The following is a 19804-nucleotide window of genomic DNA, read 5'->3' as shown; positions in this document are numbered from 1 at the left end:
ATAAAAATATATACTCTTCATTCATTTACTTCTTTTACATCTGTTTCTTAATAAAATTTTGATATCATCCAGGTACAGTTTGGTAAAGATTGAGATAGGACAATTGTGTAGTGATGATTCTACATAAATATGGAAGTTAAGCTAATGGGATTTGCCAAATTATATATAAAAGAGAAATAGAAAAGGTGGCTAACACAAACACAGGAAAAAGGACAGAGAAGGAGTGAATGGTACTGCTTAGGTATCAGAGACACAAGACACAGACAGGTCTTAAAGTGCTCATAGTTTCAAAATTAGAAATTTATTCATGAAGAGTTTAAAAAGTAAAGTATTTAAAAATCACTTTCTTTTTCTTTGCTCATTTGTTTTGTTTCTTAATTTCCACATATCAGTGAAATCATATGGTATTTGTCTTTCTCTGACTGACTTATTCCACTTAACATAATACTCTGTAACTCCATCCATGTTGTTGCCAATGGCAAGATTTCATTCTTTTTCATGGCTGAATAGCATTCCATTATGTAGATAGATGATCGAGAGATAGATAGATAGATAGATAGATATAGATATAGATATTGTATGTGTTAGATGGTAGTTGGAAGATGTGGTGTATATATAAGATACAGATATAGATATTGTATGTGGTAGATGGCAGATGCATATATTTATATATACACCACATCTTCCAACTACCATCTAACACATACAATATCTATATCTATGTCTATATCTGTATCTATATCTATCTATCTATACTTATATCTATACCTATAGATATATAGATATAGATAGATAGATATAGATACAGATATAGATATAGATATAGATGGTATAGATGATATAGATATAGATATACTATAGATACAGATACAGATATATCTGTATAGATACAGATATAGATATAGATATAGATATACTATATACTTATAAGATATACTTATATCTATACCTATAGATATATAGATATAGATAGATAGATATAGATACAGATATAGATATAGATATAGATGGTATAGATGATATAGATATAGATATATACACCACATCTTCTTTATCCAGTTATCAGTTGATGGACACTTGAGATGTTTCCATAATTTGACTACTGTAAATAATGCTGGTATAGACTTTGGGGTGCATGTATCTCTTTGTACTTAAATGTAAATGTCTTTCCAGCATAAGTTCTGAGCGGTGGACAACATCATGGACCATTTCATAGATGGAGCTCTTCAAGGAATGACTAACAGTTGTGTATGTAAGTAAAGCCCTTCCCAAAGTGTCCCCGAATGAAGGCATCTGCCATGGCAAAGGAAGAGGAACACATTTTAAAAAGTGAACTTAAGGAAACCAATCCAAATGTTATCATTGTATAATTTTCTCTGGAACAAAATATGTAATTGATCTAATGATAACTATCCTTAGTATAAAACTGCTTTTAGGAACAACTATGAAAGAGAAAAACTTTTGTGTATCACCACATTCAAACTGAAACTACAATTATCAAAGGAATATTCAGAGAATCACAGATAAGCAAGATTAATAAAAAGTCAATACATACTGCCAATACATGTTCACCCCTTCATGTTAGGATGTCCTTGGAACCACAGTAGAGGGGACGGCCATCTTGCCAGCGCAACCCAAGGAAAAGCCCCTAGTAGTGTGCCAGAGCGAATTGGAGGTCAACCAATCACCGAGTGACAGCATGACCTGATGCGAAAAAGACCCACCTGGACCTAAACCTAGAACCGCTGCAGCTTAAAAACCCCACCCCACCCCACCACACCTGGGCGCGACTTCCCTGACTCCTCTCTCTCTTTCTCTCCTTGAGTTACGGAACTTTGCCCGAGAACTCAGTTCCCGATAAAGCCTTTGCTAAAAATTTTTTAGCCTCTGACTCTTATCTTTACCCTGTCTTACGCCTGACCCTAACACTTCAGCCCCTCCTCCAGACTCTCCTGGCTTCTAGCTAATTTGGACATGCAGATTTAGAAATGAGGACATAATACTACAATCTGGGATGGAAGTCACAGCATCATGGAGTTTACTGGACAAGGTTTTAGCCCTGGCTATGTAACAGTCTCCCCCCTTGAAATAAGCCATGTAAAGTTATTTCATTGTACAAGAATTGTTTTCATCTATAGCTCTTAGATGGAAGAAAAAAAAAAAAGAGAAATATGTCCACTGTTACTTATGTCATCCTGCTTGGCTTTGGGGACCTTGAAGAAAATGAAACTATCCTTTTCTTTTTATTCCTCAGCCTTTATATGATCACACTGTTTAGTAACCTGCTGCTGATCTTTGCTGTCCAGAAAAGTTCACATCTTCATACTCCAATGTATTTTTTCCTGTGCCATTTATCCTGTGTGGATGTTGGATACTTAAGCAGCATTTTTCCCCAGTTGCTGTGGGAGGTTTTGGCTGCTGGTGTCACTATCTACTTTACTGCCTGTGTGATGCAATTGTACGTTGTTGGTGCTCTGCTCACTGTGGAGTGTTTCCTCCTGGCTGTCATGTCCTATGATTGCTCTTTGGCCATCTGTCGGCCCCTGAGATACTCAGTACTTACGGACCACAGAGTTTGTGTCAAGTTGGCAGTTGCTTCGTGGACTGGTGGTTTTCTGTTCGTGGGTGCCGTGCTAGTTTTGCTTACCTCTTTAACTTTCTGTGGTCCCCACATCATCAACCATTTCTTTTGTGACTTCTTCCCACTGGTGAAGCTTTCCAGCACAGACACTACAATGGTGGAAAGGGCAGCATTTGCTTCATCACTCCTATCCCTGTCTCCATTCTTTTGGACATTGTTACCATACGGTTGCATTCTGTCCTCCATTTTAAGGATTTCTTCTTCTACCGGGAGACACAGAGCCTTCTCCACCTGCTCATCCCACTTGATTGTGATGAGTTTGTTTTATGGAACTCTGGTTGTGGTGTACATGATACCACCATCAGAAACAACATTCAGTCTGAACAAGATTTTCTCACTTTTCTACACAGTCCTCATACCCATTCTTAATCCCTTAGTTTATAGTCTGGGAAACAAGGATGTTCAAATTGCTCTGGAGAAAGAAGCCACACCCAGTTGTTCAGTAGATAACTAGGGCTAGATAAAAAGGTGGTCTATTGAAAAAATGTGGTCCAAAATGGAATTGGAGTAGAACTTGGGGACTGTGGAAATTCCGTTTAGGCAGTTGGTCAATCAATTAAAATGAATCAATAAATTTATAATAATATGGATATGACCAATAAATAAAACATCATTAATATTATTAACTTCAAATTAAATGGAAACATTAACTCTATGTGAGGTAGTAGAATATCAGCTATAAAATTATTACAACATGATTTTCAAGAGTATTTCTATCTATATGAAATTTTGTCCTCACCATTCCCTGAGAGCAGCAGTGTGTGGACTCAATTATATAGGATACACTGCTAAAAATTGTTAACATCTTAGTAACTTTATTAACATGGAGAAATTTGCTTCCACGTTGGATGTAAACTTTCTTGATAGTACTTTGTGTACTTAAATTTTCTTCACTAACTTGTAATTTAGGATACTTTAATTAGGAATAAGCCAAAATATGTGACTAAATCCTAAAAGAGTAAATACTAAAGAAAAATAAAAGTATAGTTGGAAGAAGTCTGACTTAAAGTATTTAATAATAGAGATTGTTTTAAGAATTTAGCTTATATTGATGTAAATAAAATAGAAATCATATCTTCTAGTACTGCTTTTAGAGTACCATTATCGATAAAAAAAAAAATAACACAATTTTTACTGCAGTTAAAAACAAAAAACAAAAAACAAAGTCAGGACAATTTCAAAGAATATGACCAAGTGTGAGTTCAGGCTGAGATTATCAAGGCATTTTAAATACTTATAGAACTTAACAGGGTGTATCATTTTGATATATATATATATATATATATATATATATATATATTAAAGCAGGGGCACCTGGGTGGCTCAGTTGGTTAAGCGGCCGACTTCAGCCCAGGTCATGATTTCACAGTTCGTGAGTTCAAGACCCACGTCGGGCTCTGTGCTGACAGCTCGGAGACTGGAGACTGTTTCAGATTCTGTGTCTTCCTCTCTCTTTTCCCCTCCCCTGTTCGCACTCTGTGTGTGTGTCTCTCTCTCTCAAAAATAAACATTAAATTTTTTTAAATATTAAGGCAGTTAATGAAATATGAATAATCAGAATTTGACATAGGTTATGACGAAAATGAAATAGCTATGTGAAGGGAGCAGATTGAAATGCAATGGCCCCAAGACAATTGGAGATGCATATAAAAAAAAAGTAGAAGCCCTTTATAGCCCTGAGGTATAATCATACTTCATACAATACAAAGGAATCAATTCCAAGTATATTATGGAATCTAAATGTAAAAACCTAAAGATTAATTTAGAAAAATATCTTTTTGTGTGTGAAATTAAGGTAAAGGGATACTTTTTAAAATCAAATATAAAGGAAAATATGTGGAAACTCGGCTATATTCAAATTAAAAATTCATGTTCATGACAATACATCTTTGGAGAAAAATGCAAAAGAAAGCGATAGACAAAGGGTGACTATATATTATAAGCAATACAAAGCAGATCTAGGTCACATCTAAAATATATAAAGTATTTCTACAAATTAATAAGAAATTTGCAGCAAACCCAGGGGAAAATATATATAACATAAGCTTTAATATCGTTTTTAAAAATATGAAAAACAAATGGTCAAAAACTTATGCAAAGATAAATTATCTTCTTCTGGGTGTCACCAGAGGGCAGACATTGAGAATAGATTTTAAGCGCAAGTAACTTATTTGGAGACCTGTCTAAGGAATCATAGGTGGTAGAGCTTGGAATTGATTTAAGAGTCATAAGAAAAACAGGTTTGGATACATTAATGAAAAATTACCAGTGATATGAACTGAAACTCAATCCCACTGGTAATTTCAGGAGAAGATTTAGAAAAAATCTCTGAATTTCTTCACTTATTTAGCAAGAGCATATAGTACTTATTACCAACAATGACTGTCATTGGTAGAAATCTTTTCCTGGGAGCACTGAGTCCCAATTTTTTGCAAACAATGGGACAAGCACGTTCCTGGAACGAGATGCAACTCTCAGAATGATATTCACTAAGATTGCAGTAAGAAGTCATAATCTTGTAGCAGAATGGTGAACATGGATGGATGTGGACAAGGCACCAACAGTTTCAACATCAGCACTGAGCTTTTTATACCTCAAAGAACTTCAGAAAAAAAAACCATATGGGAAAACTATTACATTTCCATCAAAACAGTTAAAATCAATGGTGATGCTAGAATTTGTCAAGGATGCAAAGGAAACAACTTTCATATTCTACTAGTGAGAATAATATATGTTAGGATCTACTAAGTTTGAGCATATGCTTAATTGTAAAGCAACAGTTCTACTCCCTGGTATTTACATAGCAAAAAATGCATGTGATACAAAAGATATTACCAAAAATGTTTAGTATGAGAATTATTTCGAAAGGGGCATAAACATCTTTTTTTTCAGGGGGATGGGTAAACATCTTAGATATTTATCATTAGAATGGATATAAAAACTTTGACACATACATATATGGAATAACATACACATTTTATTATGAGAGACATATAGCTAATGAAATAACACAATGTGTGATTTTTAAAAAAAATGATAATGCCTATATTACTGTTCTTTGATCATTTTATTTGTGTGGCATTTCACTATAAGATGTTTGAAAAATATAACCATTATCTTCACATTCATACAAAATGATAGGTTAAATGAGGATATAAAGGTTAATTTTTACAACATTTTTATTTATATATGCCACAAAAGAGGAAGTATTCAAAAATTTGTTTCCACACATCTATTAGTGATCCTGACATTGATCAAACCATTCTACAGACTTTTTCACATCATCTTAGATAGTCAGAGTTATTAACCTACTATTGGCATTTAGTGCCTCAGTGGCCTTTCTGAATATCACTTCTGCTATCTTCATTAAATCCTACCATGAGACATCCCACAGGGGGATTTTATGGTTTTTTATCTTGAAAACAAGTATTGATTATTCCAACTAATGGGAAAAGGAAGGCTGGTTATCTGTTGTGCCCCAGGAGAAGAAACAAAGTTGGAATATAATATTGGCATGCAACACCTAAGCAACTGACCTTTCTAGTTTTGGAATAAAGTTTTTGAAAATCTGAATTCGACTGTCATACTGTTGTTCACTTACTTGCCAGGATATGCTTAAACTTACACTATAGAAAGTTTGAGTAGGGATAGAAAAGAGAATATTGATGTAGCACAGCCCATGGTGCATTCGGCTTCACTTACATTATTCCACACCCAATGCAAGTTATAACAGCGCAAGCACATTCCACTCAGTCACTCCCAATAAATGCAGCTTTTGAATAAGTATGGAAGGCAAGGAAGAGACAGTTGATGATTCTAAAAAGTAAACAGTAGCAGTACAATTTGGGGAAGAAGACCAGAATTTGAACTAACAATGAATCAGAGGTAAGTTTTTCACTGTTGCTCCATTTTCCTGTCCTCGAAGTAAGTCAACCAAAATCTATAAATGGGTACCAGTGCATTTACAGGAGATCTAGGAAAATCTTTCTAGTTCTTCCTCAAGGACAAGAAAAGGGAATTCCTAATATTTCAGCAAAATTCAGAATCTTCTCTAATTTTTCTCTCTATTTATTTGGTACCATTATTCACTTCCCTATAACTCTACAAGAGTGCAGAGTGGGGACCTTCAGGGGCCGTTTTCTTCAGCAGAGGGACTGTGTTCATAAATGGTTGTGGAGATCCCCATATCTTTTCTTCCTGTTCAGTTTTGCCAAGAACATAGTGTATTACCAAGAAGTACATGCAAAATGTGACAACTAAATTCCTAGTTTTCTGGGAACAAGGCAGAAAAGGGGAGGCCCAAGGAATGAAATTTACCGGAAAGATTCTGGAGCCAGTGAGATTCAGTTAAGTAATGCCATGAAGTTTCACATCCATTCATATGATCATAAAGAGCACTTAAGACTTAAAATTGAACTTAACTGATAGACCACCATAAGTTTGTAGACTTCTCACTGGGTCATGCACATGTGGACATATCTAAGTAGAACTGCAAAAAGTCTGAAAGTGGAAGACAACAAAACCAAAACAGAAGCAGCTGGTTAAAACTTGTACCATAAGCTTATATGGGATGATTTATGCTAAAAAATAAAGAGAATAAAGAAAAGTCAGCATTTTCTGTATTATTTAAACAATACCTACAGACTCATCATAAACTATACAAAATTTCCACGATCACTCCAAAATTACTTGGCATGTAAAGAAACAAGAAATTTTCAACTTGCTATAGAAAAAACAATTATATGATGTCAATGCCAAAGTGCCAATTATTGAATTTTTATAGGCTTTAAAGCAGCTATTATAAAAACGATTCACTGAGTAACATTCAACACATACTAAGATAAAGGACACATAAATATATAGACAAACAAAGACAGAAACATTGAAATTTTAGACTAAAAAATGAAATGAGGGGTGCCTGGGTGGCTCAGTTGGTTGAGTGTCCAACTTTTGGTTTCACTTTAGGTCATGATCCCACAGTCTACACTGAGCTTGGAGGTTGCTTAAGTTTCTCTCTCTCTCTCTCTCTCTCTCTCTCTCTCTCTTTCTATCTCTCTGCCTCAGTCCCCTTCTCACGTGCTCTCTTTCCTGATTAAAAAAAATAAATTTAAAATTGAAATTATATATTAATTAGGTGAACTCAAAGAGAATGAAGACCATAGAGGAAAGAATCAGAACTATAAGGTAGTTCACTCAAAATTATTCAAACTGAACAATATTAATAGCAAATATTGGTAAATGAAATGACAGACTCTCAGGGGATTTATGGATAAATAACAAAGAAAAAAATCAATTATCTTGTCACTGGGGTCCCAAAAGGAGAGGATAGAACTCAGGCAGAAAAGTCACTAAAAGAAATTGTAGCTGAAAGCATCACAAATTGGCAAAACAACATAAACTTACAAATTCCAAAGGCTAACAAAGACTTAACTAGAATAAACCCAAACATATACATGCCTAATCACAGCATAGTCAAACTGTTAAAAATGAAAAACAATGACAAATCTGTAAAGCAATCAGAAAAGAATGACACATTGTGTATGTATAAATGTCAAATGATTATGGATTTTCTTCTGAAAATGTGGAACCCAGAAGGAGGTGAAACAAAATGCTCATAGTGCTGAAAAAAAAAAAACAAAAACAAAAACAAAAAACAAAAACCAGTGGTAAACCCAGAATTCTCTACCCAGTGACTTTATCCTTCAGGAATAAAAATGTAATAAAGGCATACCTAGATAGAGCAAAACTAAGGGAATTCATCATCAACAGATATTTTTTAAAACAACTCCTTCAAAAAATTATTTCAGATAGGTGGTGAATGATAAAAAAAAAAAGGTTTGGAATATCAGGAAGAACAAAGGGTAAAAATAATGATAAATAAATTATTCTTGCTTGGGTTCTTGAAAATATGTTTGATGATAAATTACAAAAGGTATAATTTGTCCCATGCAGTTTATAGTAGTTGTAGGTTTTTTTTTTTAAATAGATGAAAGCACTTAAAGAGAGGAATGTAAAACAAACAAACAAACAAACAAACAAAACTTATGTGATGGTAAAATTTCTACCTGAACTTAAAATGTAAAATACTGATTTGTGGCAGATTGTAAAAGGTTCATTGTTAGAAGGTAGAGGTGGGTCCAAAAAGTACCCCACAGACTGATAAGTCACTTTAAGACTGAAAAATGAAGCAAGTCACTCCATATAATTTACACAGAGCTTTATTCAGGGTAACTACTGACCTGGTAATCAACTGGGTGAACAGATGATCCAGGTGGTACCTAACTATTTTCCAACTCCATTCCCCAAGGTATTCTCTATCAAGTTTGGACCTTAATACTCAACTTTTATGAAGTGGGGGGTATGGTGGTGAGGTTACAGGTAGTTATCTAAAGTGGCATCATCCGTACACCAGAGGATCTATGCTAGTTACCCAAAGTGAGTGGGGTCTTCTGTGCATCAGTCACCTCTATTAGTTGCCTAAAGTGGCGCTTTCTGTGCACCAGCCATCTCTAGTAGATAGCTGAAGTGGAGCCTTCTGGGGGTGCCTGGGTGTCTCAGTTGGTTGGGCTGCTGACTTCAGCTCAGGTCATGATCTCATGGTCCATTTGTCTGTGAGATTGAGCCCCATGTCAGGCTCCAAGTCAGGCTCTGTGCTGAACAGCTCAGAGCCTGGAACCTGCTTCAAGTTCTGTGTCTCCCTCTCTCTTTGCACCTCTCTGTCTGTCTCTCTCTCTCAAAAATAAATAAACATTAAAAAAAACTTTTTTGAAGTGGAGCCTTCTGTACACAACTTTAGGAAACATTAGAACAAGTCCATATCACATTTAGAGCATATCCTCCATGGGCCTAGAACACATAGCCAAGGAGGTCATTGCATGGGCATAAACAACTGGAGAGGCAAAGAAGGACTCAGTGTTGTCAAAACTCCTACAGTTAATGTATATAGATGTGGAAACAAATTATAAAAAAATGCTCCCTCAACTTTCTATGTCCTAATCTCTGAGATGTGTGAATATGATACATTACTGTTACAATTTTGTGATCCTATATGGCACAGTTGACCTTAATATAGGAATATCATCCTGCATTATCCACTGGTCCATAGGAATCATGGATACCTTATAATCAGAGAGCTCTTTTATACTAGTGGATAAAGAGTAAGTCAGAAAAATGTGAAACTTGGACGTGATTTGACACTCACTTGTTGTCTTTGAATACCAAAACTCCACAAAAGCAGCATCATAAAAGTAAACAAACAATAAGTTTAAAAAATGTTGAACCAAAAATCCTCAACAAAACATTAGCAAATCAACTCTATCAGCATACACAAGATAATAAAGATCATCTACACAAAACCTTCAGCTACCACCAGGTTTAAAAATGGGACATCGAAGGGCGACTGGGTGGCTCAGTAGGTTGGGCATCCAACTTCAGCTCAGGTAATGATCTCGCAGTCCATAGGTTTGAACTCTGCATCGGATTCTGTGCTGACAGCTCAGAGCCTGGAGCCTGTTTCAGATCCTGTGTCTCCCTCTCTCTGCCCCTCCCCCACTGATACTCTGTTTCTCTCTCAAAAATTAAAAAAAAAAAAAAAAAAACATTTATTTTTTTTTAAATGGGACATTGAATGCTTTCTCCCTAGAATAGATTCAAAGGCAAGGGTGTTAATACACACAACTTCTGTACAACTTTCTACTATAACTCTTGGCCATTGTAAGACAAGAAACATAACAAAATCCATAGAGATATAAAGAAAGAACTTAAAATGCCCCTACTTATAGAAAGCATGATTTTCAATTAAAAAAAATCTAAGAAATGTACTCCAAGAGAAAACCTCTTTCATTTAATGAGTCAGTTTAGCAAGGTCCCAGAATATATAATCAAAACATAAAAACACACCATATTTCTATGTGCTAGGAATATACATTTGGAAGCCAAGACAACACAATTAACAATAACACCAGAGGTAAATAAAATATTAGGTGAACATCTAAATATGGTATGTACATAATCTGCATGATACAGACTTCAATATGTTAATAGAAGACATCAGAGGAGTAACTAAATGGAAACTCATATCATGTTCACAGAGAACAAGAAACAATGTAATAAAGATATCAATTCTTATTGATCTGTACCTTTAGCAGAATTCTATTTAAAATACCACTGGATTTTTGTAGATCTAAACAAACTGATGATAAAGTTTATATGGGTTGGGCCAAGAAACTACTATAGACCAAATAATTTAGAAAAACAAGAATTTTGACGAATAAGTATGGTCAATTTCAAGACTTATTATGAAGGTACAATAATTAAAATTTCATGCTATTAATAAAATGATAAATAGATCGATCAATGAGAAAATGTAGAGAGTTAAGAAATAGAGCCTTAAAAATGTGCCCATCTGATTTTTTTTAAAGATACATATAAAAACAATTGACTGAAGCAGGGACAGGATTTTGTAAACCGGTGTTAGAACACATGAGTATCCAATACAATAAAAGGAAGCATGACCTAAACCTCATGGTGTCCACAAAAATTAACTTTAAAAATAAATTATAAATTATAAAACTTTTAGAAGTAAACACAAATAAAACTTTAGCAATCAGAAATTTGACACAGTGTTCAGAAGGGACACCAAAAATACAATATATGAAAAGGAATTAAAAAACAAGACTATCGGGGCGCCTGGGTGGCGCAGTCGGTTAAGCATCCGACTTCAGCCAGGTCACGATCTCGCGGTCCGTGAGTTCGAGCTCCGCGTCAGGCTCTGGGCTGATGGCTCGGAGCCTGGAGCCTGTTTCCGATTCTGTGTCTCCCTCTCTCTCTGCCCCTCCCCCGTTCATGCTCTGTCTCTCTCTGTCCCAAAAATAAATAAAAAACGTTGAAAAAAAAAATTAAAAAAAAAAAAAAAAAAAAACAAGACTATCGGGAATATGACAGGGATATCCACTCTTACCACTGTTGTTCATCATAGTACTGGAAGCCCTAACGTTAGCAGGCACCAAAATGAAATAGAGTCATCCAATTTGGCAAGGAAGAAGTCAAGCTTTCGCTCTTCACAATGACATGTTACTCAATGTGGAAACCTGAAAGACTACACCAGAAAACTGTAGAACTGATCCATGAATTCAGCGAAGTCACAGGATATAAAATCAATGTACAGAAATCGGTTGCATTTGTATACGTCAGTAATGAAGCAGCAGAAAGAGATACCAAGGAATCAATCCCATTTACAATTGCACCCAAACCCATAAGATACGTAGGCATAAACCTAACCAAAAAGGTAAAAGATATGTATACTGAAAACTATAGAAAGCTTATGAAAATAATTGGAGAAGACACACACACACACAAATGGGAAAACATTCCATGCTCATGGATTGGAAGAACAAATACTGTTAAAATATCGATATTACTCAAAGCAATCTACACATTCAATGCAATCCTTATCAAAATAACAACAGCATTCTTCACAGAACTAGAACAAACAATCTTGAAATTTTTATGGAACTACAGAAGACCCTGAATAACCAAAGTAATGTTGCAAAAGAAAACCAAAGCTGGAGGCATCTCAATTCTGGACTTTAAGCTATATTACAACGCTGTAATTATGAAGACAGTATGGTACTGGCACAAAACAGACACATAGATCAATGGAGCAGAATAGAGAATCCAGAAATGGGACCGCAAATATATAGCCAACTACTCTTCAACAAAGCAGGAAAGAGTATCAGGCAGAAAAAAAGTCGCTTCACAAATGGTGATGGGAGAACTGGACAGTGACATGCAGAAGAATGAAACTGGACCGCTTTCTTACATACACAAAAATAAATTCGAAATGGGTGAAAGGTCTAAATGTGAGACAGTAAACCATCAAAATCCTACAGGAGAAAACAGGCAACAACCACTTAGACTGAGACCACAGCAGCTTCTTACCTGATATGTCTCCAGAGGCAAGGAAAACAAAAGCAAAAATGAACTATTGGGACCTCATCAAGATTAAAAGCTTCTGCATGGTGAAGGGAACAGTCAACATAACTAAAAGGCAGCCTACATAATGGGAGAAAATATTTGCAAATGACATATCAGATAAAGGGAAAGTATTCAAAATCTATAAAGAAGTTATCAAACTCAACACCCCAAACACAAATAACCCAGTTAAGAAATGGAGAGAAGACATGAATAGACACTTTTCCAAAGAACACATCCAGATGGCTAACAGACACATGAAAAGATGCTCAACATCACTAAACATCAGTGAAATACAAATCAAAACCACAATTAGATACCACCTCATACCTGTCAAAATGTCTAAAATGAACAACTCAGGAAACTACAGATGTTCACGAGGATGTGGAGAAAGGGGAACCATGTAGCACTGTTGATGGGAATACAAACTGGTGCAGCCACTCTGGAAAACGGTATGGAGGTTCCTCAAAAATTAAAAATAGAACCATCCTAGGACCCAGCAATTGCATTACTAAGCATTTATACAGAGGATACAAAAATGTTGTTTTGAAGAGGCCCATGCACCCCAGTGTTTATAGCAGCGCTATAAACAATAGCCAAATTAAGGAAAGAGCCCAAATGTCCATTGACTGGTGAATGGGAAAAGAAGATGTGTTTATATATACAATGGAATAGTACTCAGCAATGAAAAGGAACAAAATCTTGCCATTTGCAACAACATGGATGGAACCAGAGGGTATTATGCGAAGCAAAATATATCAGAAAAAGACAAACATCATATGACTTCACTTATATGCAGAATTTGAGGAACTCAACAGATGAACGGAGGAAAAGAGAAGGAAAAATAAGATAAAAAGCAATAGGGAGGCAAACCATGAGACTCTTCAATGCAGAAAACAAACTGAGGGCTGCTGATGGGGAGGTGGGTGGAGGGATGGGTTAAATGTGTGGTGGGCATTAAGGAGGGTACTTTTCAGGATGTGCACTGGGTGCCATATGTAAGAGATGAATCACTGGGACTACACTGTATGTTAACCAACTTGAATTTAAATAAAACACACACACACACACACACACACACACACAAGATTTATCAAAAATTTAAAAACACTTATATAACAACACCAAAAACACAAATTTTGAAATAAATAATTCACAAGCAGGACTTCATTGAAATTAAACATTTCTGCTTATATTGCTAAATGAAATAAGCCAATCTGTAAAGCCTACATAGTATATAATTCCAACTACAACAGATTTTTGAAAAGGCACAATTATGGACATATTAAAAATGATTAGTGTTTGCCAGGGACTGACTTTATGAGGAGTAGAGGGACAATGCTGATTTAATGGGTGAATTTTTAGGGCAGGGAAGTTAATCGATATGATTCTATAAGAATGGTTACACTAGCAACAATGAACCACATTGTAAAATACAGACTTTGTGTGATCATGATGTGTGGATATAGGTTATCAATAGTAAACAATGTACCAAATTTAGTAGGGACGATGCTAATGAGGAAAGTTTTTCCTGTATGTCTTTAAGATGTATACACTAGATCTCTGTACCTTCACTTCCATATTGTCATGTATCTAAAAGTGACTCCCCCCCCAAAAAAAAGAATAAAGGCTTGGTCCAACCCTAATGCTGCCAAGGTTGCAAGCCTGAGGATCTTCCAACACAAGATGTGTTACATCACCTCCTACCTGCTGGCCTCCCTCAGAGACAATGCCTCCCCCAGTGCCAAATACATCAAGAAGATTCTGGATAGTGTCGGCATCAAGGTGGATGACGACCGGCTCAACAAAGTCATCAGCGAGCTGAATGGAAAAAAAAAATATTGAAAATGTCACTGCCCAGGGGGAGTGTCAAGCTGGTGGTCAGCATGCTCACTGGTGGGACTGTGACTGTCTCTGCTGCTCCAGGATCTGCAGCTCCTGCTGATGGTTCCAACACAGCCACAGCAGTGGAGAAGAGAGATGACAAGAAGAAGTCAAAGGAGTGGGACGTTGATATGGGATCTGGATTGTTTCATTAGAGCCCCACTCTCCTGCAAAGAAAACCCTTTTTGCAAATAAATAAATAGATAAATAAATAAATAAATAAATCTAAGAAAAACATAATAAATGTCTGTGGAAGACAAACAATGAAAGTACAATTTACAGTGGAAGAAAGCATTTACACATCAAATTCTAGCAATAAGCTTGTATTGAGAGTACATAAAAATTATTCAATATTCAAGAGGAAGAAAATAAACTATACAATTAAAACCTATATGGATATTTTACTAAGTAAATAAATGATAATTAAGACCATGAAGATACTCACTATTAATAACTGTTACAGAACTGCAAATTTAAGGTTACATAAGAGACCATGATTAAAATGCAATATACTGACAATTCCAGTTGATGATGTGAGTGTGCAACAGCTGGAAATCTCATACATAGGTGGTGATATTGTAAAATGGTTCACCATTCTAAGAATCACACATTTTATTTATATTGTCCTTACACTTGATCTTGGTTAGGTATAAGGTTTTAGATTAAAAAGTCCTTTCAAATGAATCATGGCATTTCTCTAAGATCTTGTAGAAAACTATCCCTGTAATGAGAAACCACACCTTAACTTAATTTGCATTACATGTGGTATATTTTTATTTTCTGTAAGAGCACTTGTGTTCTTTTATTCGCACTTCATTTTCCTTGGTTTGTTTTATTTTATTTTTCTGATGCACCAAATTCTTTCATGTGGCAACAATTATTCTCTAAAGTTTACTGGAGGATTCTATGTAGATGTGCTGCTGTACCTTTATCTGTTTATTGGCTTTTCATTATTATCTTGCATTATTTTGGCAAGGGAAATTAAAACCAAAATTATTTCCCGAGAGTCACATACCACTTTCTCAAAAGTCCATGTTACAAAACCACATCATAAGAATCAGATAAACAAGATACCAACAAAGAAAATGTATGAACATCCAATTACTGACATCCCCAAAATGAAGAACTACATAGTGACTAGAAATAATTTTATTCTAAATTCTTATTTTAAAGTTTTTATTTAAATTCCAGTTAGTTAACATACAATGTAATATTAGATTCACATGTACAATACAGTGATTCAACAATTCCATACATCACCCAGTGCTCATCACAACAAGTGCACTCCTTAATACACATCTCATATTTTGACGCCCCCCCACCCCCCGCTCCCAACTCTCCTCTGGAAACCAGTAGTTTGCTTTCTATAGTTAAAGTCAGTTTCTTTGCCTCTCTCACTCTTTTTTTCCCCCTTTTCTCATTCCCTTTGTTTCTTAAATTCCACATATGAGTGAAATCCTATGATATTTGTCTTTCCCTCACGGACTCATTTCGTTTGGCATAATATACTCTGTCTCCATTCACATCACTGCAAGTGGCAAGGTTGTATTTTTTCTTATTGCTGAGTAATATTCCATTATATATATGTGTATATATATGTATATATAATATGTACATATATACACACACATATATAAATTAATTAATATATATAGTTCCATTATATATATTAAAGTCCATTATATATTACATATATGTAAATATATATGTTATATAATATTATATAACATATAGTATTATAATATAATATAATATAATATAATATAATATAATATAATATATATAATATATAATATAATTTATATAATATAATAATATAGTTTATAATATATATGTGAATATATATAATAAATAAATATTTATATATGCATAAGGCCAGGATTTGATTTCCTATCACCCTCTGGCTCTCCTGGAGTTAAGCCTGCTAATTTTTAAATCTCTTAGAATTAAGCCTCACTGTTTTTCAAAGCCAGATGTCTTGAGAACTCCTCTTCCCAGTGCAGACACTGATCATCATGTCTCTCCATGCTTGTGATCTCCCTCTCATTTATTATTGTGACACTGGGGGTTTGATTCTCAACTATGTCTCCACTCATGCCATTTTTGATGTGGCCTTACCTCTCTCATTAGCTTTAAGTCTGTTATAGCCAGTATTTAGGTCATTTTTTAGTTACTGGCATGAGTGTAGCTTGTTTTCTCAGTGTGTCTGTGGATGAGGTGAATTCAGAATTCTCCTACTCCACTTCCCTCTTTCTCTCTGTGGATTTTTGTTATTATTTTTTATTTAGTATTATTATGTGTTTGTTTGTTTGTTTGTTTCAACTTCCAGAATAACTAACATACAGTGTTATATTTGGTTCAGGAGCAACACATAGTATTCAACATTACTCACCACTCATCAGAATAAGTGTAGTCACCACCTGTTACCGTACATTACTACAATACTATTGAATATATTATCTATCTTGTACTTTGCATCTCAATAGCTTATTTATTATATAACTAAAAGTTTCCATATTTTAATCTCTTTTACCTAATTTTCCCATCCCTCCTCACCTTCATTCTGGCAACCATCACTTTATTATATGTATTTAAGAGTCTGTATATTTTTATCTATTTATTTATTTTCTTTTTAAAAGTTCACATGTAAGTGAAGTTATATAGCATCTGTCTTTCCAAGCCTACTTATTTCACTTAGTATACAACATAACACCAAAAAAATCTGATTAAAAAATAAGAAGATATGAATAGGCTTTTTTGTCCAAAGATGACATAGAGATGACAAAAAAAATTTACAAATAACACTACCATTCAATCCAACAAATTCATTTCTGATTATTTACTCACAGAAAATAAAAAAAAAAAAAAACATCAATTCAAAGAGATACATGCCCTGCTATGTTCATTCCAGCATTAATTACAATAGCCAAGATATGGAAGCAACACGTGTCCATTGATTACTGGATCTACATAGAAGATTTGGTGTATATATACATATATAAACAAAGAAAAGTCAATAACCACTTTCTTTCATTAGCATATAGAATCTCTATACTTTTACTTCTCCTCCTTCTCACATTTTAGATTATCAATGTTGAAATTTATGTTGTTTTATATTGTGTATTGAATAACAAATTATTGTATAGTTATTTCAATAGTTCAGTTTTTCAACATTTAAAGTACATTTGAGAGTGATTATGTGTCAGCATTATAATATTAGATGATCTCCACTGAATACACATTTACCTACACTGGAGAGTTTTATACTTTAATATGTTTTTATGATGTTAGATTTCCAACCTTTCTTTTCAGCTTGAAGAGAATACTTTATTATTTCTTATTGGGAACTCTAGGGACAATAAATTCCCCCAACTGTTTGTTTTGAAAAATCTTTATATTTTTGGGTGGTAGAGGAAGATGGTGACAGAGTAGGAGGACCAGAGGTTCATCTTCTCCCATGAACACAACTAGATAACTATTAAATCATCATAAATATCCTGGGAGTAGACCTTAGACTGACAGAACAAACCCTATAACTAAAGGCAGAGAAGAGGCCACATCAAAGAAGGTAAGAAGTGCAGATAAATGCTTTCAGGGAGAAATGGATCCTGAGTGCCTCACAGGGGAGGTGGCCATGTTTGCTGAGAAGGATGAGGGAGTAGAGCACTCAGGGGAACATACAAAGAAAATATACCCTGAAGGCCATTGGCTTAGAAAATAAGAGGGGCTGAATTTTATGAGTTCTTGCAAACAACAATACTTAAAGTCTGGAGTTTTAAAGGTCAAAGGGCTTGGCTGGAATAGAAACTTGAGGGCACTATGTTGCTCCTGGAGAGAGGGCATGCAAACAACCCAGAGGCAAATAGCAATCTTAATGAATGCCTAGGGCACACAGTGGGGAGATTATTCACTCTTCTCTGAGAACCTCCTTGAGAAGCAGTGTTCAGACAGATGCCTCTCCAGGAACAAAGGAGTTGCTGCTGCCATTTCCCTACACCACCCTTCAGCATAAACACAGAGCCAACTGTGGGAAGCAGTGAATCACCAACACTGGCTACCTAACTCACTTACGCAAAGCCTCACCCCCACCCCCTGACTTCCTGGTCAAATCTTGTCTCAGTCTAAACAAGGCTGGTGCCTTCTTTAGAGGACCAGCACTACATACCGCTCACAGCACATTCCTGACCAGAAAATTCTGCAGGGACTATGTTCTGGTGGAGGAGCTTTAAGATCTCATTTCACAAGCAGACCAGAACACACCTAGTTAACACTCACCACATTCAGGCCAGGAACCAAACATTACCCACCACAGGCCAAGAAAGCCTTTGTAGATGACTGGTCTGAAGGAAAGAGCAGCCAAAACACAACAGCAGAGTGCATGCAGCACAAAACACAGACACTACCTGAGGCATGAGGCCTTGGGCACTCCATGACCTCTTGTATATAAAGCCAATACATTCAAGACTCGAAAACATAAGTGGTTTTTCTAACACAGAGAAGAATGAAGACACTGAGACAAAATGCCACGGCAGAGGAATTTCTCCCAAATTAAAAAAAAAAAAATAGGCACAGTCAGAGATATAAGTAAAATAGGTATAAGTAACATGTGTGATGAAGAATTTAAAGCAGCAATCAGAATGACACTCACTGGGCTTGAAAAAAGAAGACATCAGTGAGACCCTCACCACAGAGTAAACAGAGTTTAAAAAGAATCAATCAGAAATGAAGAATAGAATAAATGATGATAGAAACTGGCTTGATGCAATGAACATAGGGCTGGAAGAAACAGAGGAAAAAATAGTAATCAAAAGACAAAATAATGGAGAGTAATGATGCTGAACAAAAGAGAGAAGGAGGAATTATAGAACATGGGATAGACTCTGGGAATGCTGTGACTTGAGCAAGATAACAACATTCATATTGTAGGAGTCCCAGAATAAGAAGATAGAGAAAAAAGGGTAGAAAATTTATTTAAGGAAATAATAGCTGAAAACTTTCCTAGTCTGGTGAAGGAAAAATACATCAGATCTAGGAAGCACAGGGGACCCTCATTAAAATAAAAAAATAAAAAAATAAAAAGCAAACAAGACATATTGTAATTATAGATACAAAACTTAGTGATAAAGAAAAAAATATTAAAAGCAGCACAACAAAAGAAGACCCATAAGGCTAGGTGGAAATTTCTCAACAGAAACTTGGCAAACCAGAAGGGAGTGGCATGGTATATTCAAAGTTTTGAATGGGAAAATTCTACAGCCAACAATACTTTATCCAGCAAGGCTATCATTCAGAATAGAAGGAGACATA

The 19804-nt window shown here is 35.2% G+C and overlaps 1 protein-coding gene and 1 pseudogene across 1 annotated transcript; both read left to right on the top strand.

Annotated features, from left to right (window-relative positions):
• The first annotated feature begins 2171 nt into the window (after positions 1–2171).
• LOC132680483 (olfactory receptor 5P68-like) lies at positions 2172–3095 on the top strand. Its single transcript, XM_060634164.2, has one exon. The coding sequence runs from the start codon at positions 2172–2174 to the stop codon at positions 3093–3095; it is 924 nt and encodes a 307-aa protein (XP_060490147.2).
• Positions 3096–14233: 11138 nt separating this feature from the next.
• LOC132680482 (large ribosomal subunit protein P2 pseudogene) lies at positions 14234–14652 on the top strand (annotated as a pseudogene).
• The last annotated feature ends 5152 nt before the right edge of the window (positions 14653–19804 follow it).

Source organism: Panthera onca, chromosome A1 (genome assembly GCF_046562875.1).
Source record: "Panthera onca isolate mPanOnc1 chromosome A1, mPanOnc1 haplotype 2, whole genome shotgun sequence".
NCBI classification, from domain to species: Eukaryota; Metazoa; Chordata; class Mammalia; order Carnivora; family Felidae; genus Panthera; species Panthera onca.
This window is presented reverse-complemented; position numbering and strand designations above follow the sequence as displayed.